Raw genomic sequence first — 27219 nt, 5'->3', positions numbered from 1 at the left:
TGGCAGTCCCTAGGTGAGGCAAGGTGCCCCCCTACTGCTTTCTCATCCTGTTTTAGCCTTCCCAGCAGCTGCACAGAACACATCCACTCACCAGCCGAGGCAGGTCTATGCCGTCACTTCCCCACCCATCAGAGGTTACAAGAGAGCTTACCAAGCTTGATCAAGTGATGAGAGTTCCCGAATAATGAAAAGTCTAAATTTTTATTAACAATAATGCCATTAATGAAACATCTAACAATGTTGCTAAAGCACATACATAACAATATAAGGATTTCCAAGACATTTATGAACATGTTTAACGTGTGTTTACCACTTGCAATAACAATAACAGAGTGTTTATTTTCAGCACATTACTTTCTGACATTGAATTTGTTTGCGCACACTTTGGATCAGTTCATGTGAGAATCGCAACTTGCAAGGAGTAGCTTGGTTGTATCTCAGACTGACTATTATCCATACAGGTTTGTTACATAAACTCAGTATCCATTTGTTTGTCAAGTAGAAAGGTTATTTGATATCTGCCATTACCTCACAATATGAACTTGACCCTCAGCTGCTTCATTATTAGCTATCAGCTGTTTCTCCCCCTTCCTTCTAGTCCCTTTCCCAAATTAGATCCAAGCATCTCAGACCCAGTGAGAGTTTTCAAACAAAGTTCTTTGGATAAAATATGATCCTCCATACCTTTTAATATATCATTTCTTGTTAGTTCCAGCCAAGTCATTTGCTGCCTATGAATTCCTCCAGAATGTATACCAGAAGTCAGCTGGATTGAGAGTTATTATTCGTTCAATGAGTTCAACCAGGAGAAAGAGAAAACATGTCGAGCTGGCTCCTCAGCTCTTTCACTGCTCCCAGGCTGACCTTCTCCTTGCCCTTGAGGGGATGGGTCAGACCCAGTCTGCAGGGGAAAAGAAATTGTTACAAAGAGAAGCAATGAAAATTCATTTTTTAAAGCTGGAGCTATGTTTATTGACCACCATTCAATTCCACAGAAATAGATTCTTTAACAACTAGGAAATTTCCTCTCCCTAAAGCTCCTCTTCAGCAGGACAAATTCCCCATCTCACCGATCCCCTCCTAAATTCCCAGGGCAATGAGCATGTTCAGTTGGCATCAGGGTGGTTTGGAGGGAGTTCTTAAATGGACAAAACCATGTTTTCTGCATTTCTAAAAACTCTCACCAGATTACCACCACCTTCCCCAGTCTGGTCTATCCCTGTGTCACTGTCCAACCACAACCCAATTACAAGTTACATCTTCCCAAGTACACATCCCAGTTGGTTCACAGACGCGTCAGAATATCAGAATATCAGAATATGGCAAACACTCCAAAGGGTAAACGGTGTTCCCCAGTGCCATTTCAGGTCAAGAAAATAGTACGAGGGAAAGGTCTAAGTTCCTTCTCCACACATGCCATGGTCCAGATGTTAATTGGGCTCCTGCAGATCAAGGAAGCACAGAGAACCCAGAACATATCTGTGACCCACCCTCGGGGAGATTCCTAGGAAAATAATGTGTCCGTAGGCCCATCCTAAACCATTGAGTTTAGTATTAGAAGACGATGATGATAATGGTTATTACAATCATATAGACACAATCTGCATAATTCCTCTTCATAAATCCTATTGAGATGAATGAAAGTGTGATCTTGTGCAGCTCTCGTTCATTTCACACAGAAACGCAAAGGGAATTCCACAGAAGAACTTTGCCAGTTTATGCCCTTGTGTTTGTCAAGTATTTTGATAATGGATGGACCATTGAGCACTGGCACAGAAAAATACTAGTATTATTGTTTTTGACAGACAGTTTTGACTTCTGAAAGTCAATCTGAAACCCCACATGGGTCAAATGTTTTGGATACTTTTTAAAAAGATTAAAGCTTCCATAAATTCCACCTTTAACTTGGTCTAGTCATTTACAGTGGATACCAGCCATTAATCCTTTTTAACTTCACATTAGAAAACTCAACAGAAGTCTGTATGTATTTTCTCTAAATATTTGATGGTTTTTATTATATAGAACAATACTTCCCCTTCACAGTCTTAGAAAAATAAATGCTGCACTTTACCATGGAGAACATATTCTTAGTGACTCAGTTTAGGTGTAGAGATAACTTGAAGATTATAATACCATCACAAAACATATACTTAGCTATCATATGTGCTTATGATGAACTGATGTATGGGATACAGAATGGTTTGGCACATTTCAAGCATCTTTTGTAAACACACAAGCCTGAATTAGTGAGGGATGATGACCGGTTAGATATTAGTCAGCAGTTTCATGCTACTTATAGAGTCATGCTACTATAAGATAAGTCCTGTTGCTAAACTAAAATGTAGTTTTCTTGTTTTTATTCAACCAGAGTTTTTGACATCTTAGACTGGGCTGCCCTTATGACAAATCATACCATCCAATAGGCTGCCAACTGTGCTGGTTCAAAAGCAGCACTTATGCTCTAACTTAGTTGATTTAAAATGACCCAGGGGCATGCCTAATCTAACAAATTCAGAACATGATGAATGCATGTCAGCTGTGGATACCTGAGCAGCTGCTAGACTGATGGAAGGAAGGAAGGAAGGAAGGAAGGAAGGAAGGAAGGAAGGAAGGAAGGAAGGAAGGAAGGAAGGAAGGAAGGAAGAATTCAGTAGATTTCAAAAAAGACAAGACAACCTTATAGTGCAGTTCCCCTTTTAAGGAATGTGGTGCAGGATTAGCACTTGTGTTGTCTGTTTTAGGGGGTCTGTTTGATTTAGTTATGCAGTGTTTTTATTGCCGCAAACACAGATTTGCATCTCACTACTCTGCTTCAGTACTGGCTGTGGAATTCAAAGCAGACCTAGATGTATATTATCTAATGTCAGTCCTTGATCTGATTATGTTCTGTTTCAGCAATTCTTCAACTCTGTATTGGATCCTTGCTAATGCTATGTCTTAGTAAAAATCCTATGACATTGTTTATGGAAATGTCCTTGACTCTGTATGGAAATGTCCTTGATACTGATTGTACTAATCTCACGCTATGTAATCTGCCTTGAGTCTCAGTGAGAAAGGTGGACTATAAATGACACAAATAAAATAAATAAATCCTAGGCTCACTGGTGTTTTCCACGTGGAGATGGGGATGGGCTTATGTAGTTTCTCCATTGTGGCTACTGATACAGTATAGTGGCAATGAGGCTTCCACAGAGTGGTTTCCCCTGTAGTTTCCTGCAGCTCCTGCAGCCATCCCTCTCTATATTATTATATGGTTATAACAATATAGCAACCTTCAACTGCTGATTTAAGAGGTCCTCAGAGTGGCAGGAGAAGGAGGTGGCCATTGTGGGGACTGGGGCAGGGAAAATTGCAGCTGCAAGGGCAGGACTGTGAAAATCCAAACTTTTCCACCCACATGACAGTCATCCAGGACTTGCTACAATCTTTCCCAAAATTTCACAGCAGTGTAGGTTTAGGAAAGATCAGAAAAAATGCTGGGGAAATCCCAGAATGTGGATAAATGCACCATGATTCTGTGGGGAAGCAGGAGAAAAATCCCAACAGCATTGAATGTTGGACAAATAATCCACATGAAACTGGCCAATGTTCAGTTGAATTCAACCTAACAAGAAACAGACCATCCCATAGGCTGCTGGAGGAGTGGGGGGAAATCAATATACAGTATCCCCCCCCCCATATATCCCACATCCTTAGGTGCTATGTAGTTTGGGAGAAGACAGCAAAGAGGACTTCAGACTATAGAGTCTATCTGCAGAATGCACAGAATGTTTAGATGCTTAAATTTGGGCTTCTTATGTCTGCTTTTAATTTAACTGGATCTGCTCAGTAATGTGGCCTTTACACTGAATATGAGGATACTTTGGGCTCCTATGGATGAGATATAAACATTTACAGAGCAAAAATAAGCTGACTCAATGCCTTTCTGAGCACATTTATTTCAATGGATTTAGAAGTGTGTAACTCTGCTTAGGACTGCATTATCACTCCATAAAGTTCAATGCAGAAAAATGGGCTTTTCAAGGTTTATTTTTATCTCCTGTTGTTATTATTTTAAACCTAAAGGTAGACTATTTTTTAAAAAAATCACACTGACACTTGCTGTCTCCAAAATCATTAGTCATGTTCCCCACTTCTATACTAGCAATCTTATCTGGATTTAACAAAGTAAAACAAACAACTTTCTTCAGTACAAAGTTTTATAACTTCTCCTGTACTCATGTAAGCGCAGTTCAGAAGTATCTATCTATTCTGTGCACAATGCTCGCAGAAGCACAGGATTTCTCCAAGGTGCTAATCTTACACACATGGAATTTTTGTACATAGAGGTGCACTTTCAAAAGTGCAATTCATCTAAGGGGGAATACTCAACCATATAACTTTTTCTGAATGTATACCTTATTTTGTGTATAAGGGAAACTGAGTTTTCACATGTGGCATAAGAGATTCATGCTACATGTTGGGATTGAAGCAACATAAGATAAATCATTGTTTTGGAGTGTGAAGAAGCAACTAGATGAACTAATGATGTTCAGGAGAGCATTTTGATAGTCTTTGATAGTCCCTTCATTTTGTAACAGAGATTCATTGAATCTCCACCTAAAGGTACCCCCTTTCCCCCTATAAGTAAGGGATACTGGATTATGATCTGAAAATGTCTTGGGTGGGACCTCTATTTTAACCACCTTGGTGGCAATGTCCCTTGATGTCAACATCATATCTATTCTTGAGAAAGATCTATGTCTTTCTGAAAAAAAAGTATACTCTCTTGCGTTACCATTTTTCTGTCTCCACAAATCAATCAGAACTAAATTGTCAGTTAGATCAAAAAAAGCTTTAGGTAGTTTACCCTGGTTCATCTTAATATGTTTCTCAGAGCATCTATCTATCTTTGGATCGATCACTCCATTCCAGTCCCCCATCAAACAATAGTTTTCATATGCTAGATCTGTTAAACAATCCCCATTTTTAAAATAAAATCCGGTTTTATTCTCATTTGGAGCATAAAGACCCACCACCAATGTTTTTGTCCCCTGTACATCAATTTCTACCGCCACATAGCTTCCATACTCATCACTCATTATCAATTTAGGCTTTAAATGTGGCTTGATGTATAAAGCAATTCTTTGGTATCTGCTGCTATAAATTCTTCAACCAAAATTTTATAAGTCAGAAATTTTATATCTTTTCTCCTAATATGGGTTTCTTGCAAACAAATCATATCATATTTTAGTTTCTTTAAGCAGTGAAAAATTTTGTTCCATTTTGGGGCTGAATTTGCTCCATTAATATTCCATGTTAAACTTTTGTAATCCATAGTGCCGTGAAATTTTAAAATTTAATAAAATGGGCGGGGGGAATCCCAATATATGTAAAAGTAAAGAGCAGAGTTAAGGACGGGCATCTACTTCCTCCTCCTCTTTGCTCTGCTCCAATTGATGCCTATATTTTTCAAGAAAGTCTCTGGCTTTATGTACTGAGTTCAGTCTAAATCATTGCCCTTGAAATGTAAAAACCACACCTTCTGGAGTATTCCATCAAAAACAGTATTTTTCTGTTTTAGCTTTTCCACTAGAAAGCTATAATCCTTGCATTTACGCAGAAATCAGATGGGAATTTCTTTCAAAACTATAATCTGGGCACCACCAATTATTAATTTTGTGATATAGTGCTGTTGTAGAATTTGCTCCTTCACTCTTCTTACAAAGTAGACCAGCATATCCCTTGGGAGCTTTCTCATTATAGTAAATTTAGAGTTAATTCTGCATATTCAATCAATTTCCATTTGCATTGCATCCTGATCCCAGTCCGAAAAGTCCGCCAAAGCCACAGTCCGCCAAAGCCACAGTCATTTTGTCTACAATATCCTCACCATCTTCTTCTGGAATCAATCTAAACCTCAGGGCAAATTCCTTTTCTTGCATTTCTAACAGTGCCAAGGTGTCTAATTGTTTTTCAATCAAAATATTATGAGAATCTACTTTGTTTTCTATTGTCTCAGCTTTCTGCTTAATTTGATTCACTTCTACAGAAACTTATTTCATAGATTGGTCCATTTTTTGAACTTGCTCTGTCATTTGATCTCTCAAATCTGCAATCCTAGTCCTATGACATTGCTTATTAGAGTTTCATCTCATTTATTGCATTGATTTACATTGCATAATCCACCTTGAGTCTCAGTGAGAAAGGGAGACTACAAACAAACAAACAAACAAACAAACAAACAAACAAACAAACAAACAAACAAACAAACAAACAAACAAACAAACAAACAAACAAACAAACAAACAAACAAACAAACAAACAAACAAACAAACAAACAAACAAACAAACAAACAAACAAACAAACAAGGTCACTAAGTTTTAACTCTTTTTATGGTGTGTTAACACGTAAGGAGAAAAAGACAAGTTTAACATAATGGGAAAATAATATTTTGCCTAACTTCAAAATATTGATGTTCTCTTATTAAAAATAAATTCCAGATTTCCCAAAAAATTGTGGTGTCAAACTCAATTTATAGAAGAAAGAGAAATCCCATTTTTACCATAAAAGTTTGAGTTCTTCCAACTTTAGCTGCCAGCATCCTTGACTTAAATTGAGATTGAGAAGTATGAGCTTAAGAACTCAGTGGTTGAAATATTTCAGATCTAAGATGTACAATTTTCCATTCAAACCTCATGCTTCAAATTTATGTCTTCTCTATTATGAAATGCTTTACCCAGTATTAATTTATCACTTAATGCATAGGATGTTTTTAGTTGTTTCCAATAGTTGAGTACTAATTAGTTGTCATAAAATATGTAGAGGAAATTGAAATCCTAATTACAAGTTATTTTACAACAATTTCAACTTTCTCTAAAGACTTTCTGTTTACATTGCATAGAATATTATGCCTTCGGCAAAAATTCCTGCAGCTGTCAACTTTTATCATAACATTACTGCTGCAAGAATTCTTTTCTTGTGTCTATTTTTAATTCTCTGGAAGCTAACTGAAATTCTTCTTTAATGAAATAAATTTTTCAGCTACATAATGGTAGGCAAGTAAAAATATGCACCAGCAAACACCATCCATCATAAGATTAGCTGTTCAATTCTCAGCAAGGTGGTCGGCAGTAAACTTTTAGCACCCATGGGGACTGAATGTCTTACTGAAATAGATTTTCATTCTATTACAATTAGAGCTCTGTGGCAAAAGGATAATGTAAGGCTGTTTGTTTCACAACCTTAATGATTCCAAAAATAGACCTCAGCAAATGAATTCAGTGTTCCTATTTGTTTGTTGGCTGGCTAAGTTTCCTCAAGGATATAATGTCAAGCATAATTTAGGAATGTTAAACTAATGGGGAAACCTTTCCAGGTAAAGCAGATCCTTAAATAAGACTGTATCAATATAATATGAGAGTTTCTTTGGGCTCAGCTCAACAGGCTACATTTCATTACATACCTAATCTAGATTGGATGGCTCTACACAAAGGCATCAATAAAAGCCAAGTCTGTTACATTTCCATCAGTAATCTTATTGTACTGTGCAAGACCCTTACACGAGTACAATTCGAATGGCATTCATTTCTCTCATAGAAATCTTGTCCCTTGTGCCTGGCATCTACTTAAGTGGGGGAGCTGAGCAGCATCACAAAAGGATTTAAGATGGACCCCCTGAGCAAGCATACCTTGAAATTATATGCTGCATTGAGGCCATTTATCCAGTGCTTTGCAAGTTGGAGAGTAAGAGGCAAAAAGGCACTTGGCAATATCTGGCAACTTCCTGGTGTATTCCCCATCTACTTTTTGATAGGGTACTGATATCCTATGGCTGCTAGTGCTAGGTAATTACCAAATGCTTCTTCACCATCCTGAACTTTGAAACACGCCTAGCAGTTGGGCTTTGATCTGGGTGCAGTAGATGAAAAAGACAAACTTGATTCCCATTTCATCATGCCTTCTTGCAGGTTTTTGGAGCCAAAGAAGCCTCTGTCAGAGAACTTTGGTGATGGACTGGTGGCCCTTGAAAATGACTGTAGTCCATTAATTTGTATTTTTCAGAGACCTAAATGGATCAATTTAAAAGATGCTCTAAACCCACCCTTCCTCCTTTCTTTCATTCATTCATTCATTCATTCATTCATTCATTCATTCATTCATTCATTCATTCATTCTATTTATAGCCCTCCCTCCCTCTATTTATAGCCCTCCATGAATGGGCTCAGGGTGGGTTACAATAACATGCTCAATAGGCATTAAAACATATAAATACAGTTAAAAACCAAAAAGACCATAAATACAAACATTTTGAATGGCGGCCCCCCTCCAATTTCCCAATCATTATATAAAACAACAGAACAGAAGGGGTGGGGTGGGGCCACAGTTTATAATAATCCGGAGAGTGCACTTATAGGGAGGCAGATGATAATGTTGCCCCCCTGGCAGGACACCAGTAGGGAGGCTCCTAAACAATCAAGGACTGGCCTCAACCATATGCCTGGTGGAACATCTCTGTATTACAGGCCCGCTGAAAGGATATAAAATCTTGGCAGGCCCGGGTGTCCTCTGACTGGGGCCTACTAGGCTGTGGCCAGAAACCACCAGTAGGTTCTTATTTGCCAATCTTAATACTCTCTGGGGTACATACAGGGAGAGGCGGTCCCACAGGTACGGTGTTCCCAGTCCTTTTAGGGCTTTAAAAGTTAAAATCAAAACCTTGAACCTAATCCAGAATTCAATGGGGAGCCAGTGCAATTGCTGCAGGATGGGAGTAATATGTGTCCTGTATAGTGTGCCCATCAGGACACGTGCAGCAGCGTTCTGGACCTGCTGTAATTTCTGAGTTAGACCCAAGGGCAGCCCTGCATAGAGCGAGTTACAGTAATCAGTTCTGGAGGTGACCATTGCATGGATCACTGTAGTTAGGTTGCAGGTTGATAGATAGGGCACAAGTTGCCTAGCCTGTCAAAGATGGAAGAATGCAGACTGGGCAGTTGCTGTGACCTGGCCCTCCATTGATAAGGAGAAATCCAGTAGCACTCCAAGACTCCGGACCAATGAGACAGGCACTAATGGCACTCCATCAATGGTCGGGAGCCGGATTCTCAAATCTGGCAACCCGCAGCCAAGTATAGGACTGTCTTTACCGGGTTCAACTTTAGCTGGCTCTGCTTTACCCATCCAGCTACAGCCTCCAAAGCTTTTACTAAGACATCCGGGGCAGAGTCAGGCTGGTTGCCCATCAACCGATACAACTGGGTGCCAACCGCATATTGGTGACAACCCAGTCCAAAAATTCACACCAACTGGGCAAGGAGGTGCATAAACAGGTTGAATAACAAGGGGGACAGTTTTGCCCCATGTGGAATGCTGCACACCAGACACTGGTGTGGAATGCTGCACACCAGACACTGGTGTGCAGATAAGCTCTCCTTGAGCACCACCCTCTGTCCCCGACTGTGGAGAATGGAGACAAGCCACTGCAAGGCAGTCCCTCAAATCCTCACCTTGGCGAGGCAGGGGGTCAACAGTTCACAGTCGACCATGTCAAACGTTGCTGAAAGATCCAATAAAATCAGCAGTGCTGACAGACCTCAATCTAGATGTCTGCGAAGCTCGTCCATGAGGGCAACCAGTACTGTCTCCATCCTGTGTCCTGGGTGGAAACTGGACTGGAATGGGTCCAGGACAGAAGAATCCTTCAGGAAAACCTGCAGCTATTCCACCACTGCCCACTCAATCACCTTCCCTTGAAACGGGAGGTTTGAGACTGGTCAGTAATTGGATGGATCGATGGGGTCCAAAGATGGTTTTTTAAGGAAAGGCCTCACCACAGCTTTCTTCAGGGCTCCAGGGAAAACCCTGGAGCTCAATGATTGATTAATAATAGCCTCCAATTGGACCTCTAACCCATCCACGCTGGCCTTCACCAGCCACAAAAAGCAGGGGTCCAGGGAGCACATAGTGGGCCTCACCTGCTGCAGGATCCTGTCAACTTCCTCCTGGGACATCCAATGAGCCGCCAGGAGGCATCAGATCCCACAGAGCATCCTGGAAACCAACTGGATACATTAGTCTCTGCGGGCAAGCATGTATTCGCTCACTGCCTATGCAGGAGGGGGCTGGTGCTCCCAAATGAGCCTTCAGAACAAAGTGGTCCGACCATGGCACTGCTTTAACGGCATCAAGGTCCACCTGTATCCCCATCCCAAAGATCAAATCTAGCTTGTGGCCTGCTTGATGCGTGGGAACTGAAACAATTTGGGAGAGTCCCGGTGCTGCCATGGATGACACCAGGACACACACACACACACACACACACACCCCTCTCATCCAGGTCTCGGTCATGCATATCAGGTCCACAGTCTTTGCTGCAATGTAGTCTTGCAGCATGTTGGTCTCATTATTTATGGACCTGGCATTGCACAACAGCAGGGTTGGAGGGAGGCATTTCATCCTCCTAGTCCCTGGAGGTTATGATGCTAGGTAGAAAGCCAGATGCTTGTTTGTTCAATCAAACACATCTGTCTGCCTCCAACTTTTCATTGTTCTATTGTTAACCAAACATTGGAGAAGAGGTGATGATCATCTTAGTCTGAAATGCAGAGCAGAATTAGAACTGGGGAACCTTTTAAATAGACACAGAGTACAATAATAAGCTAAATGCTAGTCTAATTTAAATAGTATTTTAAAGCACCGAGTACTTGGAACACTGTGTTGAATCCAACAGATCCACTCCACTAATGCTGTTTGTTTCCTATGGCACTAGGAGCCTTCCCCTGATACAGGATGATCTTCTACAGGGGAAGGCTCCAAGCATCGGGCGAAAGCACAAGTGGTAGTAGGAATGGATCTTTGGGATCCAACCCTGAATCTTAAACAAATAAAGGGTGAGCCCGCTTTGCAACAAACCATTTGTGATCAAGTACTATCAACTGATGCCAAAAACAAGTCTTAAAAGGACGCAGTTTCTCGAGAAACAAATACACTCACAAAACATTCAGCGTAAGATGGGGCTTGATAGAGTAAGTTTACATCTATACTACCAGAATAACCAAAGAAAGTCGATGGCTCTTTTCTTAGGAAAATAAGTGCTGCTATAATTGGTTACTTGTTTACAAGGTATCTTGTGCTTCAGAGGTTTTCAGAGCACCGAAGGGGGTGTCTGACAGAGAGACATTATTGCCCCTGGTATGTATATGATCATTCAAAAATGGTTTGAAATATTTTTTGTAGCACTTCAAAAACCTGTAAAACTTGTTTGACCAACAAGGAGGACAAATGAACAAAACAGAGTGAAGTTTCTTTTTTAAAAAATAAGGAATTCTTAGTCTGCACATCTCAGGTAAAGGACTTCTATCATGCCACCTTCAACTCTCTTTCACTCCAGCCTCTGCTACTGTGAATATCTTTAGCAGGAGGATAAGCACCAGGCTAGTGTGCCCCATGGACCAGCTGTTAGCTCTGTTTGTAAAATCACGTTACTTGTGTAGCTGCACATAAGTATTGCAATAGTGTCAACTGCAGTTCCATGGGGTGCCTTGAGGAGGAAAAAAACCGTATGGAGGGAAAGGCAGCTGCTGCTTCTGCTTGTGAGCTCCAGTCATGAGGAGAAAAAGGCTTGCATGACTCCGGGAGGCACGAAATTATCACTGGATGTCAGATTCCACGTCCTTGTATCCTTGCCCAACAAACACAAGGACTTTGTAATGTGTAAAGAGGCCCTCTGGAGGCGTGTTAGAGGATCACATGTAACTTATGGTGGGTTACCTCTGGTGGGGTTTTCATGACAACAGACTAATAGAAGTGGTTTGCCATTGCCTGCCTCTGCAACGCTGGTCTTCGTTGGAGGTCTCCCATTCAATTACTAATCAAGGCGAACCCTGCTTAGCTTCTGAGCTTTGATGAGATCTGGCTCACCTGGGCTATCCAGGTCAGGGCATATGAAATGTAGGTGGGTCTATTTCAGGGCTTTTTTCCGGGAAAAGAGGTGGTGGAACTCAGTGGGTTGCACTTGGAGAAAATGGTCACATGGCTGGTGGCCCCGCCCTCTGATCTCCAGACAGAGGGGAGTCTCCAGACTCTCCTCTGACTGGAGATCAGGGGGTGGGGCCACCAGCCATGTGACCATTTTCGAGAGGTTCCGGAACTCCGTTCCCCCATGTTCCCCCTGAAAAAAAGCCCTGGTCTATTTTAAACCCCAAACAGAAAACTTCGGTAAGGGGAACTAAAACTCTGTCCCTCTTCCCCATTATGTTGATGTATTGTGCTGCTTTAAGCATTTGGTCTTAAAGCCCAGTTTATTTCTGATAATGGAGGAGGATGGAGAAAAAAATATCAATTAACAGGGAAAATAGCGTCCCTCACTAACATGTTTCATTTTTAGTATAAAAATAGCCTCTCCCCCCCCTGCTTGACTCTTGAATGGGACAACACATGGTAATGTGCATTGTGGTAACTCCTCCATCATGTCTGGTTTGCACGTTAATCTACTGGAAAATCCTGTGTTCAGGTCAACCACGTCAAATTGCCTTCTCCTTTAAAGTCTGTTCAAATGATATCTTAGTAAATTGTCCACAACTATTTTTTGTTCAGCTGCTTTGCACAAAGACACAAGGTATTGCCATTATGAAAGTTTGGAAGAGTAAAGTGGAATAACTGCTGGATGTTAATGTGGGAAAGTGAACTTCATACTGACTCACTCCAATTTGTTTAATATCTACTAAGAAAACAGTGAGGAAACATCAAGAAATCTTGTATGCTGTGCATTGCAAAAAGTAGACCTCAAACAGCTGTCAGAACAAACTTCCTCTCCTTGTGGAGAGAAGGGCAGAGATTCTAGCTGTGACGCAGAACACAGTCTATGTACGCCACTTAGGAAGCAGACAGCACTTTAAAGTATAGATTGTTCTTTGAAAGGACCTGATGAATGGAACCCATTACCATTTAAGATTATGACTCATGCCAGAGTTTGCACCATAGTTTCATTGGATCAGGTAACAAAGCCTGCATAATTTGTGGGGTTTAGATGCATGTAATACTCTATCATGAATGAATGACTTAGCTGAGCTATTGCAAATATGCTAGGATTGGCGTATAAGAACTGTGGACACCCAGTGCACATGTTATGGAAGCCAGCTCAAATCTGTAAGAGCTCCATAAATAGAGCATCATGCTGAGACACCAACTCCATCAGCACATTCTAATTCCTCGAAGTTACTCAGTAGCTGGAAAGAGTCCACAGTACGATGTCAACATAATTGTTTACTCAGATCTCCTACTCTGTCTTGGAGTACTTCTTGGTTATTGGGTCTGAAGAGAATGATTTCTACTCACTGTTACCTTCAGACCAAATGCTGATCAGTCGGAAACATAAACAATATCTTGCAGGCCAAGGATGGAAGATTGAATAATGAAGAGAATGCAAAGCAATGATAGATTTAATAAAAATAAATGCACCTGTCTTTGCTGATGACTGTTTTATAATCTTTCCCTTAGGCACTGCCAGCACAAGTAATAGATCGGTTCCCACCAGTCCATTCCATTGGTGCTACCACATTGTTCTACCAATGCATGAGTCCTCCTTAGCCACAAGATAGTCTTGCATCAAAGGAATATGCCAGAGGAACACATTGGTAGGATCCAAACCAATCGGCTTATTCTCTTTAATATTTCTACCTTGTGAAGAGGAAAATTATCAGTGGACCCTCAATCAGCCTTCCTAAGTACCGTCTACATTTGGCAGATCCTTTTGCTCTTGAACTGTCGATAGCAGCCTTAAAATATTGTAAATCAAAAGTGCTTGAAAATGCAGTCGCCCAACAGAAAAGCGCTGTCTTGTCAGTATGTATATGTTACATATGGAAAGCAAATACTGTTACTACACAAAAATTCTGATTGTATGGCAAGGAATGTAGGGTACTGGGTCCCACAAGTAAAATTTTGCAAGGAAGGAGATAATTGTCTTGAAAGAAGGAATGAAACATTCTCCCTTTCAAATTTTTTAAAAAACTTTTTCATTAACTCAGAGGATCATGTACTATCTTAAAACTGCAATTTAGTAGAGATCAGAGTTCAAGGACTCCTCAGTTTTCAATAAAACATATACAGACAAAGTCAGCCTTCATTTGAATAAAGGAAATCATTGTATCTGCCCTTTATCTGAGAAGACTGCTAAGAAAAGACTGACCTTACAAACCAGAAGATACTTTGTGACTCACCATATATAGACTGTAAGTGTGACTATTACATGCAAAGAGGGATTGCTTGGACTAATGACAGCAACACCATTGCCTGAGAACCTGACAAAAATGCGTTGTCATTACAAAAGTGCCTCACTGGTGCCACTGAATCACACGAGCGACTTCCAGAAATTAGGAGCTAAATTAAAAAGAAACAGTCAAGGACAGCCCTTTGAATTTTAAATACTATGTTTAAACATGCTTGTGAGGGTCAAACAAGCACATGTAACTTGTCATTGTTAAACAGGAAAAGCCACTTCCAAAATGGTGACTGGAGAAGAGACGTGGAACCCTCATATCTGTTGTTAGCAATCTTATCTCAAGAAAAGTCATGAGACAAAATAACCAGCCAAATAGGTCTCCTCGGTGCTGTAGGTACTAGCTATGGTGACCTGCAGCCTCCTGCCAAGCAGCCTCAGTAGAGTGGAGGGGATAAAATGTGTGGGGGGATAGGTGTTGTGACAATGCTGGCGTGAAGTGGAAGTGACATCATCATGTCAGTGCAACACACTAGATTCTACTGTTTATAGTAAGACCATACAGCTGAGGTAGAATCCTAGAGTGCTCCACCAACACTATTACATCAGTTCTGTGTTCATACCAGAAGTGATGTTGTAATGTTTCCATGACACTTATTTGCATGTCCCCTCCCCACCCCATAACTTCCCACTGGTTGCCAGGGGTTGGCTGGCAACCCTATCACCAGCAGGTTAGAATATCAGAATCCTACCAGCCAGTGCAAGGTTCGGAATTCAGCTTGTGCTGCAGAAGATTTCAAGAGTAGGTTGGAATGGAGTGAACCAAAGTGTGATTATCTTTATAATACATGATTGCTGGCAGTGGAGGAAGCATAGATTCTTTAAGTCAGGAATGCATTAGTTTGTCTATCTAGTACATTGGTATTCTTCCTGGTCTCCAGTGCAGCATGCATAGTTATCTTTTCCCCATTTTATCCTTATGACATCCCTGTAAGTTGGGTTAGGCTGACAAAATGACCGGCTCATGGTCACCTAGCAGAGTTTACAGCAGGGTGGAGATCCTGAGTCAGATTCTAGCCTGACACTCTAACCTCTGCACCACACTGGCTCCCCACCATATGATTCAGCATGGGGCTGTTAATCGTATTATCATGCCATGACTTCAGTACATTTCTAACTCTATGAGCAAGCCCATCTGACTCACATAGTATTGATGTGCAAAAAATAAGGCAAATGCTTAACTTGCTTGTTAGGCTGAAAGCTGGAAGCCAAGAAACTCCCTTTCAAATATAAATCTTGAGGATGAGGCAGGCCCTCTAAACTGAAATTCAGAACACCAACTTCAATAATATAATCACAGTTTATTACTCGTGATTCAAATGTAGCATGGCATTAATTCACAGTCTGATGTTTCAATCCTTTTGCTTTAATGACCTCATTAACTATTATGCACTTAAAGTACTCTTACATAACTAGCAGTTGTCTGAGATTCAAATATAATGTGGACTTCACTGACATTTGATGTATTCTGTCTTTTGGGTAGACCTTTTTAAAATGTTCAGTTCCCAGTCCTATCTCTAGCTGGCTTTGTGGCAGGCATATGCTACTATCAGGGTTTTTTTTTCCTGCCAGAACACTATGGAACACTGTTCTGGCACCTTGTGGTGCTGGGACCTGGAGGAGGCAGTGGCAGTGGGCAGGCGCCTGCATGGCCTCTCCGCCGGGCCCACTGAGCAGCCTCTCCATCCTGGCACCAGAAGCTGGAGGAGGTGGTGGCAGTGGGTGGGCAGCCAAACATCCTCTCTGCTGTGGCTATGGGAGCTGGAGGAGGTGGCGGTGGTGGGCAGGCGCCTGCCCAGCCTCTTCACCGAGCTCACTGAGCAGCCTCTCCATCCTGGCACCAGAAGCTGGAGGAGGTGGCGGCAGTGGGTAGGCAGCCGAGCATCCTCTCTGCTGTGGCTATGGGAGCTGGAGGAGGTGGTGGTGGTGGGCAGGCGCCTGCCCAGCCTCTTCATCGGGCCCACTGAGCAGCCTCTCCATCCTGGCACCAGAAGCTGGAGGAGGTGGTGGCAGTGGGTGGGCAGCTGAGCATCCTCTCTGCTGTAGCTATGGGAGCTGGAGGAGGTGGTGGTGGTGGGCAGGCGCCTGCCCAGCCTCTTCACCGAGCTCACTGAGCAGCCTCTCCATCCTGGCACCAGAAGCTGGAGGAGGTGGCGGCAGTGGGTAGGCAGCCGAGCATCCTCTCTGCTGTGGCTATGGGAGCTGGAGGAGGTGGTGGTGGTGGGCAGGCGCCTGCCCAGCCTCTTCATCGGGCCCACTGAGCAGCCTCTCCATCCTGGCACCAGAAGCTGGAGGAGGTGGCGGCAGTGGGTAGGCAGCCGAGCATCCTCTCTGCTGTGGCTATGGGAGCTGGAGGAGGTGGTGGTGGTGGGCAGGCGCCTGCCCAGCCTCTTCACCGGGCCCACTGAGCAGCCTCTCCATCCTGGCACCAGGAGCTGGAGGAGATGGCGGCAGTGGGTGGGTGGCCGAGCATCCTCTCTGCTGTGGCTACGGGAGCTAGAGGCAGAGGCGGCAATGGGCAGGCAGCTGAGAGCAGGCGGGCAGTTGGCAACATGGTGTGCTCTGGCCTTGCCTGGCTTGCGTGCTTCACACTAGGGTTGCCAGTTCCAGGTAGGGAAATTCCTGAAAATTTGGGGTTTGGCACCTGGAGAAGTTGGGGGTTGAGAGTGTCTGCTTCTAGCTCCTGAACCCCGCCTCCAAGTCTGCCCCACACTATTACCCTGGTATAAATGTTAAGGAAGTTAGGTTCTTGTTTCTTAACACGTTCAGCACTGTATCCAACTTCTGGTTGTTTTCAAATTTCTGTAACCCATTCCCTATTGTATTGTTTATTGAATGTCCCATTCTGTTGATTGTATTGATTTACACTGTGAAATATGCCTTGAGTCTCAGTGAGAAAGGCTAACTATAAATAGTGCAAACAAAATAAAATAAATAGGAACCCTGCAAGGTTTTTAAGGCAACAGATGTGCAGAGGTGGTTTGCTATTGCCTGAGTCTGCAAAACAACCCTGGAGGGATCACCTACTTAGTTTCTGAGATCTAAGATCAGGCTAGCCTGGGTTGTCTTGTTCTGGGTTCAGGTGGTATACTGCCCCTATACATGGAGTATCCAGTTAACCCTTATACTAAAATAACTGTGACTATACCTTTCATCCATACATTTCTCTAATCATTTTCAGAGTCCCTAATATCCTCTAGCAGTTGCCACATCATGTGGCAGTGAATTCTATATGTTACAGATGAACTGTTCAATAGCCAGAGGAGTTAGCCATGTTAGTCTGTAGTTGCAAAATAGTAAAAAGTTCAGTAGCACCTTTAAGACTAACCAACTTTATTGAGGCATAAGCTTTTGATAACTACATGCATAAGTGGGTGTTGTCAACATATTGATGGCACTCAATACCAATGCCTCAGACAATCTAATTCATAAGTCTTTTAATCAAATGGATCCTGGCTTTGGAAAAGGCGTGCTCAAAACTTGCAAGTTGCTGCTTACAAAGTAGATTTCTGGCTCACAACACTGCACCTCTTAGAGGGAACATTGCTGCCAGGTAAGGGGCAGGGAGACAAGTGGGCACAAATTGTGAGAGCGCTCCGGGGGAGGAGGGCGCCCTACACGATAACATCACTTCTCAGAAGTGACATCATTGTGCAGTCCTGGGAGCGTGTGTGCGCTTCATGCATGAGTATGGTACCAGAGGTGCCACCTCCTGCCAGGAGTTGGATAGCACAAGCTACAGTAAGTTTGTGGCAGTTAAGTAGATAAGTGTTTTGTCAATGCCCAGATGGAACAAACTAAGGTCCACCAAGGAAGGAATCATCCCACTCTAGGATTCTGTAAACCATAATCTCTCCAGGGCTTGATCAGGCCAAAAGGCTTATTTCTATCTTCACTCCAAGTCCATTGATTCTTAACATTCCGTATTTTCTGAAACATGTTAAGTATACAAGCAATTTGGGTGTTCTCCCCCCATTTTGGTTTAATTTACTAAGTCATTTTTTTACATACTTGAAGAATCCCCAGAATAGGTAGAAAACCTAACATTTTCTGAGAGTGGCTTGGTTTTTCTGGTTTTGTGAGTGGTACAAGCAAGCTATATAGATACCATTGCATTGTAATGAGTATGTAATTTTGTTTACAAATAAAGTAAGTCTAGTGATTATGCCTTCTAGTTTAAAAAGACTAATTAGAATAAGGATTCACTTGTAGAGATACTGTCCACGTCTTCTGCTGTTCATAGGTTCCTAAACATGACCTATGCCAAAAACTGAAAATGCTGGAACCTTATAAACATCTCTTGTAGCTTCACAGCTAATCTATCTCTATCAGTTATGTCCCATAAGCTCCCGTTGGTCTTAACCAGACAAATCAAAAGATCAATTAGATATTGTGAATTACTTAAGGAATGCACTATCATGAGATAGCTCTGGTGGTACGAGTGGGAACGCTTGCAGCCGCTCTTGCCAGTTTAAGTTTTTAATTGCCCTCCTGTTTACCAGTCATTGCCACACAAGTTGAGGATGTATTTTTGCATGCCAGTTGTGTTGAAATTGTCATCTGTACCAGTCTCTGGAGAATTTAATTGGGACTGTATTTAACAGAGCCTAACAGACCTGAAGTGCCTATAGAACTTAAATAAGCCTGAAATGCCTATAAGTCAGAGAGAGATATCAGATGGTTAGGATGTATGCTTGAGAATTTTTAAGCTGTAATCATTTAAGAGCTGATAGCTTAGGCAGATAGAGCGAGCCAAAGGGTAGTGGATGAAGGATTGGCCAGTATGGAATCAGGGATCCCAGTCATCTGGGGGCAAGGGAGGTATGGCAGCAGGACTCAGGCCAAGATGAGAAGGACACGGAGATATGGTAGAGCTCGGTGTCCTTCCAACCTGTGTCCCATCCTGAGAAATGCTGGGTGTGGAGTTAGGAAATTTAGCCCCCCTTCGACACTGATGTTGTGCAACACGAGGTCCATAAATAATAAAACTAGAATGCTGCATGATTATTTTGCAGCGAATGATATGGACTTGGTGTGCGTGACCGAGACCTGGGTAAGGGAGGGCAAAACAGTCGCCTTGAAAGAACTGATCCCTCCCAGTTGAAGGTCATCCATTTAAATCACTTACTTCCATTTAAATCACCATTATCCCAACGTTGGGTGCTGCTTCAAGTGAAGGCTGCATAACAACATAGCTCCCATTAACCACTATATAATCAATCGCAGCTGGCAATAGTATACTAGAATTAAGTCTTTTTTTTTAAAAAAAAATTTATTGGATGGTTAACATAACATACATAATGTTAATACATCTTACTTACTAATTATCCCCTATAGATATAGTGTATGCTCCCACCCCTCCCCCTTTCCTCTATTGACTTCCAACAGCACTACAACCCCCTGTTTCTGTTACAAATACTATCTCTTAGTTGTCATTTTAAACTTAATGGTAAAGATTTACATTATGTCTTATCTTACTTAATAACACTCAAAAGACCATAATTGTCCTTCAACATCCCATCTTTTTTCTAAGTATTTTTTCATTTTCCACCAGTCCTCAAAAAATTCCTTTGGATCTTGCTCTCTCAGTTTCCTTGTTAATTTGTCCATTTCCGCCATATATAACACTTTTTGTATCCACTCTTCAGTTTTCGGTATTTCTTCTTTCTTCCAATATTGTGCATACAAAGTTCTTGCCACCGTTATCATATAGTACAGTATTACTCTATCCCTTCTATTAATATCCTCTAAATGCAAGGATAACAATAACATTTCTGGATTCTTAACTACATTACTTTGGAGTATTAAAGACATTTCAGTACATATTTTAGACCAAAAGTCTCTAGCCTTATCACAAGTCCACCACATATGAAATAGAGAGCCTTCATGCTCTTTACATTTCCAACACTTGTTGGATAGCTGCTTATTAGCAATGGCTAACTTTTTCGGTGTTAAATACCATCTATATATCATTTTATAGCCATTCTCTTTAATACTGGTACATGTTGAAATTTTTAAAGTATTTTTCCACAACTGTTCCCATGCATCCATCATAATCTCATTATTACAATTTATTGCACATTTTACCATTTGAACCTTAATCGTCTCATCTTCAGTATACCATTTTAACAATAATTTATACATTTTAGAAATTATTTTATTATTATCCCCCAATAAAAGTTCTTCTAATTCTGAGTTTTTATTTCTAAAGCCTGCCTTCCTTTGATCTGATTCAAATAAGTCTTTAATTTGTCGATATTGCAGCCAACCGTATTTAAATGGTAATTCTTCATTCGATTTAAGTTTCAACTCATTGTTTTCGGTTTTTAATAGTTCTTTATAAGTAAGCCATTCATCTCCTTTATATTCCAAATTCGGGTTAATTACTTCTGCTGGAACAATCCACATTGGTTTCTCTTGTTCTATAATTTTTTTGTATTTTAACCAAGTTAACAATAGATTTCTTCTCAAGTAATGGTGCTGGAACATTGCGTCCATTTTATACTTATCATACCATAAGTATGCATGCCATCCAAAAAGTTTGTTATAGCCTTCCGAATTTAACAACTTATGATTGGATAAGGACATCCATTCTTTTAGCCATACCAAACATATTGCTTCATGGTACAATAGAAAATCAGGTACTTGCATGCCACCTCTTTCTCTTGCGTCACAGAGCACTTTCATTTTGACTCTAGGTTTTCTTCCTGCCCACACAAATTCCAATATTTTCCTCTGCCATTTTTCAAACTGTTTTTTGTCCTTAACAATTGGTATCGTTTGCATCAAGAACCTAACTCTAGGCAGCACATTCATTTTGATTGTAGCAATCCGACCTAACCATGATAAATTCAATTTGTTCCATTTTATCATATCTCGTTCCATTTGAGTCCAGAGCTTTTCATAGTTGTTTTTAAACAAATCAATATTTTTAGCTGTCAGCTCTATTCCCAAATACTTTGTTTTTTGTACCACCTCGCAATCTGTTACTTCCATCAATTCTTGTTGCTTCTTCTTCGTCATGTTTTTTGTTATTATTTTTGACTTCTTTTTATTTATATAAAGGCCTGCTAAATCTCCAAACTCTTTGATCTTACCTAACAATCTTGGCAGAATTTGTACTGGGTCTTCAACTATAAACATCACATCATCTGCAAATACTCTTAGCTTGTATGAAGATCCCTTTAATTTAATCCCTTTTATATTCTCATCTTCTTTTATCTGCCTCAATAATATTTCTAAGACCATTACAAATAACAGCGGCGACAGTGGACAGCCTTGTCTTGTTCCTTCCCTTATCTCAAATTTCTCCGTCAGGTCATCATTAACACAAATTGCTGCTCTTTGGTTCTTATAGATTGTTTTTACAGCTTCTATAAACTCATTACCTAAATCCATCTTTTCCATCAATGCAAACATACAATCCCAATTCAAGTTGTCAAAGGCTTTCTCTGCATCCACAACAACCCCCCCCCCCCGACTTCTTTATCTGGACGCTTGTCATAATATTCAATGGCATTTATAACCACCCTCAAATTGTCTTTTAATTGTCTATTCGGTAAAAACCCCGCCTGGTCGTCTCCTACAAAGTCCATTAGCCATATTTTAAGTCTATCTGCTAGTATTCTTGCCAATATTTTATAGTCATTGTTTGTTAACGAAATTGGTCTGTAGTTTTTAACATCAGTCAATTCCTGTGACTCTTTTGGTATCAAGGTAATATTTGCCTCATTCCACGTATCTGGAAGACCCTCTCCTTTCAGTATATCATTCATTACAACTGGTAAAGCTGGAGCTAGGTCTTTCTTCATTGTTTTATAAAATTTCACTGAAATCCCATCCGGTCCAGGTGCCATACCAGTCTTTGCCGCATCTATAGCTTGTTCAATTTCTTCATCTGTTATTGGAGCATTCAGCTTCTCTTTCATGCTAGTTGATATGGTTGGTAAATCTATTCTCTGCAAATATTGATCTATGTTCTCTTGTGGTATTGCTTTCCTTTGAAATAATTTTGCATAGTATTTATAAAACACTCGTTTAATTCTGTAGTGTTCTTTAATTTCTTCCCCTTCTTCAATTATTCTACTAATTATTTTCTTTTTTCTTTTTTTCTTTAGTTGCCAGGCTAGATACCTTCCAGGCTTATTAGCTCCTTCAAATTATTTTTGTTGCAATGTCCTCAATTTCCATTCTAGTTCTTTATTTTCTATTGCTCTTATGTGCTCTTGCAATATTTTAATTTCTTGTACTGTTGATTTTTCCCTGGTTTCTTCTTTAATTCTTGCTCTTTTTAATGTAATTTCTCTTGAATTTCTTGAGCTTTCTCCTGCTTCCTTTTTTATCTCTGTTGTTTAATGTAATTAATATTCCCCTTATTACTGCTTTGTATGTATCCCATACCACCCGGGTTGAGATTTCGTTATTTTTATTAGTTTGAAAGAAATATTTTGTTTCTTTCTGTAGATATTCCATATTTTCTTGATTGTGCAATAGGTCTTCATTTATTCTCCATCGTAATTTCTTCTGTCCCATTGCAGCTTTCCAAAGCAATGGATTATGGTCCGAGCCCACTCTTGGCATTATTTCCACTTATTTTGTCCGTAATGCCAATTCTTTGGTTGTCCAAATCATATCGATTCTTGAAAATGATTGATGTCTCGCCGAGTAGTACGTATAATCTTTGCCTTTAGGATTTTCTTTCCTCCAAATATCCTCCAGTTTTTCTTGTTCTACTAGTTCAAAAAATGATTTTGGTAGCTTCCCCGATTTCTGTTTTCCTCCTCTTATTTTTCTATCCAATTGCAAATCTACAACCCCATTGAAGTCTCCCATCATTACAATCTGTTCATATACATCTTGATCTAGTTTGTCTATTAATTCCCTATAGAATTGATCTTTAGCTCCATTGGGTGCATATATACCTATTATTAAAGTCTTCTTATCACACACATTAATTTCCACAGCAAGGTATCTCCCATTTTGATCTCGAAATACTAATTTTGAATCCAAATCTTCTTTAATATACATCACTACTCCTCTTTTCTTTTGTTTTGCCGATGCTATAAATTCTCTTCCTAGTTGTCTATTTTTTAAGAACTTGACATCTTGATCTTTAATATGTGTTTCTTGTAAACAAATTATATTACAATTTTGTTTTTTCAGCCAATGAAAAATAGTTCTTCTCTTCTGTGGTGAATTTAGTCCATTTACATTCCATGATATTAGTTTGTACTCCATCATTCTATTTTCTTACCAATCTAGGAAAGTCATTTGCATGCTCAGAGAGAAACTCCTCCATTTCCTGTCTTGATTTAATTATAACTCTCAAACCATTAAAGTAGAAGCTCAACCCTTCTGGTATTTCCCATCTATATCTAATGTCTTTCTCTTTCAGCTTCTGGGTCAATTCTCTATATTTTTTCCTCTCTTGGAGAATTCTTCTGGGTACCTCTTTCATTATCTTGATCCTACTTCCCTCCAGCGATAGGGGATTCACAAAATGTCTTTGGATAATCTCTTCTCTCATTCTTTTCATTATTAACTGCACAATAATGTCTCTTGGTAGGTTCTTTTGTTGTGCATATGCGGAGTTGACCCTGTATACTAGATCCAAATTTACAGCAATTTCTTCTGGTTGTTTATTCAGAAATTCTACTAAAATATCCGTCATTTGGTCTTGTACATTTTGCGCCATCGATTTTGGAATGCCCCTAAATCTTAGTTGTCTTTCTGTTGCCTTACATTCCATCACTGCCATCCTCTCCTGCATCACTTGATTTTCCATCTTTACATTTGTAGCTAAATCATTAGTCTTCTGTTCCACTTCTTGCACCTTGTTGTTTGTTGCTTGTAGTTTATTTCTAATCCCCTCCATATTCTTAGCCAATTCTGCCACCTCCATTTTAATTACATCTTTCAAATCTTTTACCAATGTTTCATGCATCTTTTGTATCGATTGATTCAGTTCTTTATAACCTTCTGTAACTTTCTTCTCCAGTCCTTCAATCGCTGCATCTACTGAGGCTTGCCACTCTTTATCTAATTTTTTGTCATACTTGGACTTGGCTTGGTGCCCCCCCCATGTGTCCGCTCTCTTTCTTAAATCCGTTTTGCTTTTTTACTGTTTTCCCCTTAATATTACTCACTTTGCTGGTCTCGATAAAAGAAATTTTTTTTCCAGTTTGGATTCAAAATGTCGGGCGCAATTTCTCTATGGTAACTGGAATCGCTTCTTCCCTCAGCTACAATGGCGTATTTCCTGTTCCTTTAGTCCCAATTTCTCGCAATGCTTACTTTGTTTTGCTTCCGGGTCTTCTTCTCGCTGTTCTTCCTGCTTCCCGCTTATTCTTGTCCTCTCTAGGCATAAATTGTCTCCTCCTCTCTCAATCTCATCTCCTCTCATGGTGTTTCAACGCTATTTCCCAGCTCCCTCCTCCTCTCTCACACCGGTTATCTCTCTTCAAACCGCAAGTATGCATAAACAATCCTTTGTATCGCTCTTTTTGTCCTTAAAAGCTTGCCAAATTAGGGATTTCTTACTCAAATGCTGTTCCTTATTGTTTCCTCTATTTAATTAAGTCTTTTTATTACTTTAATATCTGGTCTTTTTTCTGCTTTTTCTGTTCAAAAGTCCGATAACAATCTTTACCTTACGCTGCTTTCTCGGGTTGTCTGTGCTGTTTCCTCCATTTCTAGTTGGTCAAATCTGGTACTGAGGCTTGGTTTCTGATGATCTTATGCCAATTCAATGACTCCAGAGGTACTGCAGAGTTAGTAGCTTGCTCTTCTCTGAGGGGACCTCAAGGCGATGGGGAGAATCCTTGATTCAGAACCCCCCCATCACTGAGATCACACACTCTCGGGGCCGCGTAGCATTCAAGACCCCCTTCTTCCTAAAGGGGGGACGGTAGCAGGCGTTCGAGCGCCTCGCTTCCTAAAAACAGTATCTCAGATAGCCCAGCTCCCTAGGCTACTTCAGATCACCATTAATCCCAAACCGGAAGTCTCTATACTAGAACTAAGTCTTAAAGGAATATGCCGCCGGAATGCATACCACTACAGGAAACATGAAAAGTCAGTGGCAATATTCAGACCCTTAGGTGACACAGTGTTCAATTTATAAATCCAGAAGGTCTCCCTCCCTCCTGAGTAAATCTATATTTATAGCGTAAGTGACTATGGGATTCTGTGCATTAAGGGTTATTGTGCATTGTGTATGTGTACTGTATAAACTGTTTGTGTTTTGCACAAGGTCTGTAATTTTTTAAAGTAATGTTGGAACAGTCTACATCTTCCATCTTTGAAAAAGGGAATCCAGAAATGGGACCTTCAACCGGTCAGCCCGTCAGATGGATGTTTCTATGTGCTATTAGACCTATAATGGACTTGTGACTATTTGGACCATTATACAAATAACTGAACTACTGGACAAAACAAAACAAAAATAGTATGAAGTGGAATGGTCATTACCAATAATAATATCTGTGATACACCCTAAGCACTTTATAGGTCTGGTGAGGGAAATTGTATAATGATTGTGAATGAATTGAATAGCAATTAACAACACTTAATGTATGATTAATACTTTGTATGAAACTGACTTGGAGTCCCTGACTATGGAGGCACAGGTTGCAGCAGTTGCCCAGTCTTCATTTTTCTATCTAAGACAGGCCCCGCAGCTTGTCCCCTACCTATCAACCCATGACTTAACTGCAGTGATCCAAGCAACAGTCACCTCTAGACTAGACTACTGCAACTTGCTCTACACAGGGCTTCCCCTGGGCCTGATCCGGAGGCTACAGCTGGTCCAAAATGCAGCTGCATGAGTAATTGCAAGGGTCCCGATTAGGGAACATATAACACCTATACTATGACATCTGCACTGGTTACCAGTTGAGTACTGGGTCCGGTTCAAGGTTTTGGTGTTGACCTGTAAAGCCCTATGCGGACTGGGCCCAGCATATCTGCAGGACCGCCTCTCCCCGTATGTACCCCAGAGGATGCTTTGTTCAACAAAAAAACAACTGTTGGTGGTCCCTGGCCCAAGAGAGGCCCACCTGGCCTCGACCAGAGCCAGGGCCTTTTCAGTCCTGGCACCGACCTGGTGGAACTCTCTGTCTGAGGAAACCAGGGCCTGGTGGGATTTGTTTCCGCTGGGTCTTTAAGACAGAGATGTTCTGCCAGGCATATGGTGGAGGCTAGGTTGGGCCCCCACTGGCCACACTAAAGAGCTGTCCACCACCCTACATATGAGCTGGGGCTTGAAAACCAATATTTTATCATCTCCATCTGAAGAGAAGCCGTATTGCATTTATTGCATAAAGCTGTTTTAATGTTATTTGTATAATGTTTTATCTGTTCTTAATTCTTATTTACGTAAATTGAAATGTTGTACTCCACTCTGAGCCTGCCTGGTGGGGAGGGCGGACTAAAAATCTAATACAATAAATAAATAAATAAAATTTGTAATTCATTCTAATAAGTATCCTAAGTACACCTTCGAGGCAGTCAATTATCTAGTTTGAATAGGACAGTTTAGGCTCAGCAGATTAATTAGGATATTAGTCACAATGGTAGATGGATATTGAAGGTTTTAGAAGCATCAAAAGTTGCATTTTGGCAAAAGGCCCATTGAATACAAACAATCAATATAGACCTCAACATAGTATGTGGTGATTGGAAAAAGGACATGTAACATTAGGAATGAATTCTAACTGGCCTACAACATTGAAGCTTTATTATTTATTTACTTATAGTCCACCTTTCTCACTGAGACCCAAGGCGGATTATATAGTGCAAGTGAAATACAATATATTCAACAGCTAGGATAGTCAATGAGCAAAATATAATAGTGATCAACAGTTAGGTTATTCAGTGAGCAGATACAACAGGGTATGGTAGGGGGAAAATTGAAAACAAGCATAAAACTGAGCACAGAGATTAAATCTTTCTGAAACAA

General features: G+C 40.7%; 1 protein-coding gene across 2 annotated transcripts in view; it reads right to left on the bottom strand.

The window, feature by feature from the left end:
• Nucleotides 1-185: 185 nt before the first annotated feature.
• Nucleotides 186-27219, bottom strand: part of TRIM55 (tripartite motif containing 55) — a 53262-nt gene continuing 26228 nt past the window's right edge. The window contains exon 10 of one of the 2 annotated variants that reach the window (XM_054985700.1): nucleotides 186-901. In XM_054985700.1, coding sequence (XP_054841675.1) covers nucleotides 782-901 — 120 coding nt within the window. In that variant the 3' untranslated portion in view covers nucleotides 186-781. The remainder of the gene's footprint in view (nucleotides 902-27219) is intronic. The other variant, XM_054985701.1, reaches the window with a different exon arrangement.

This window comes from Eublepharis macularius, chromosome 7 (assembly GCF_028583425.1).
Source record: "Eublepharis macularius isolate TG4126 chromosome 7, MPM_Emac_v1.0, whole genome shotgun sequence".
In the NCBI taxonomy this organism is placed as follows: Eukaryota; Metazoa; Chordata; class Lepidosauria; order Squamata; family Eublepharidae; genus Eublepharis; species Eublepharis macularius.
This window is presented reverse-complemented; position numbering and strand designations above follow the sequence as displayed.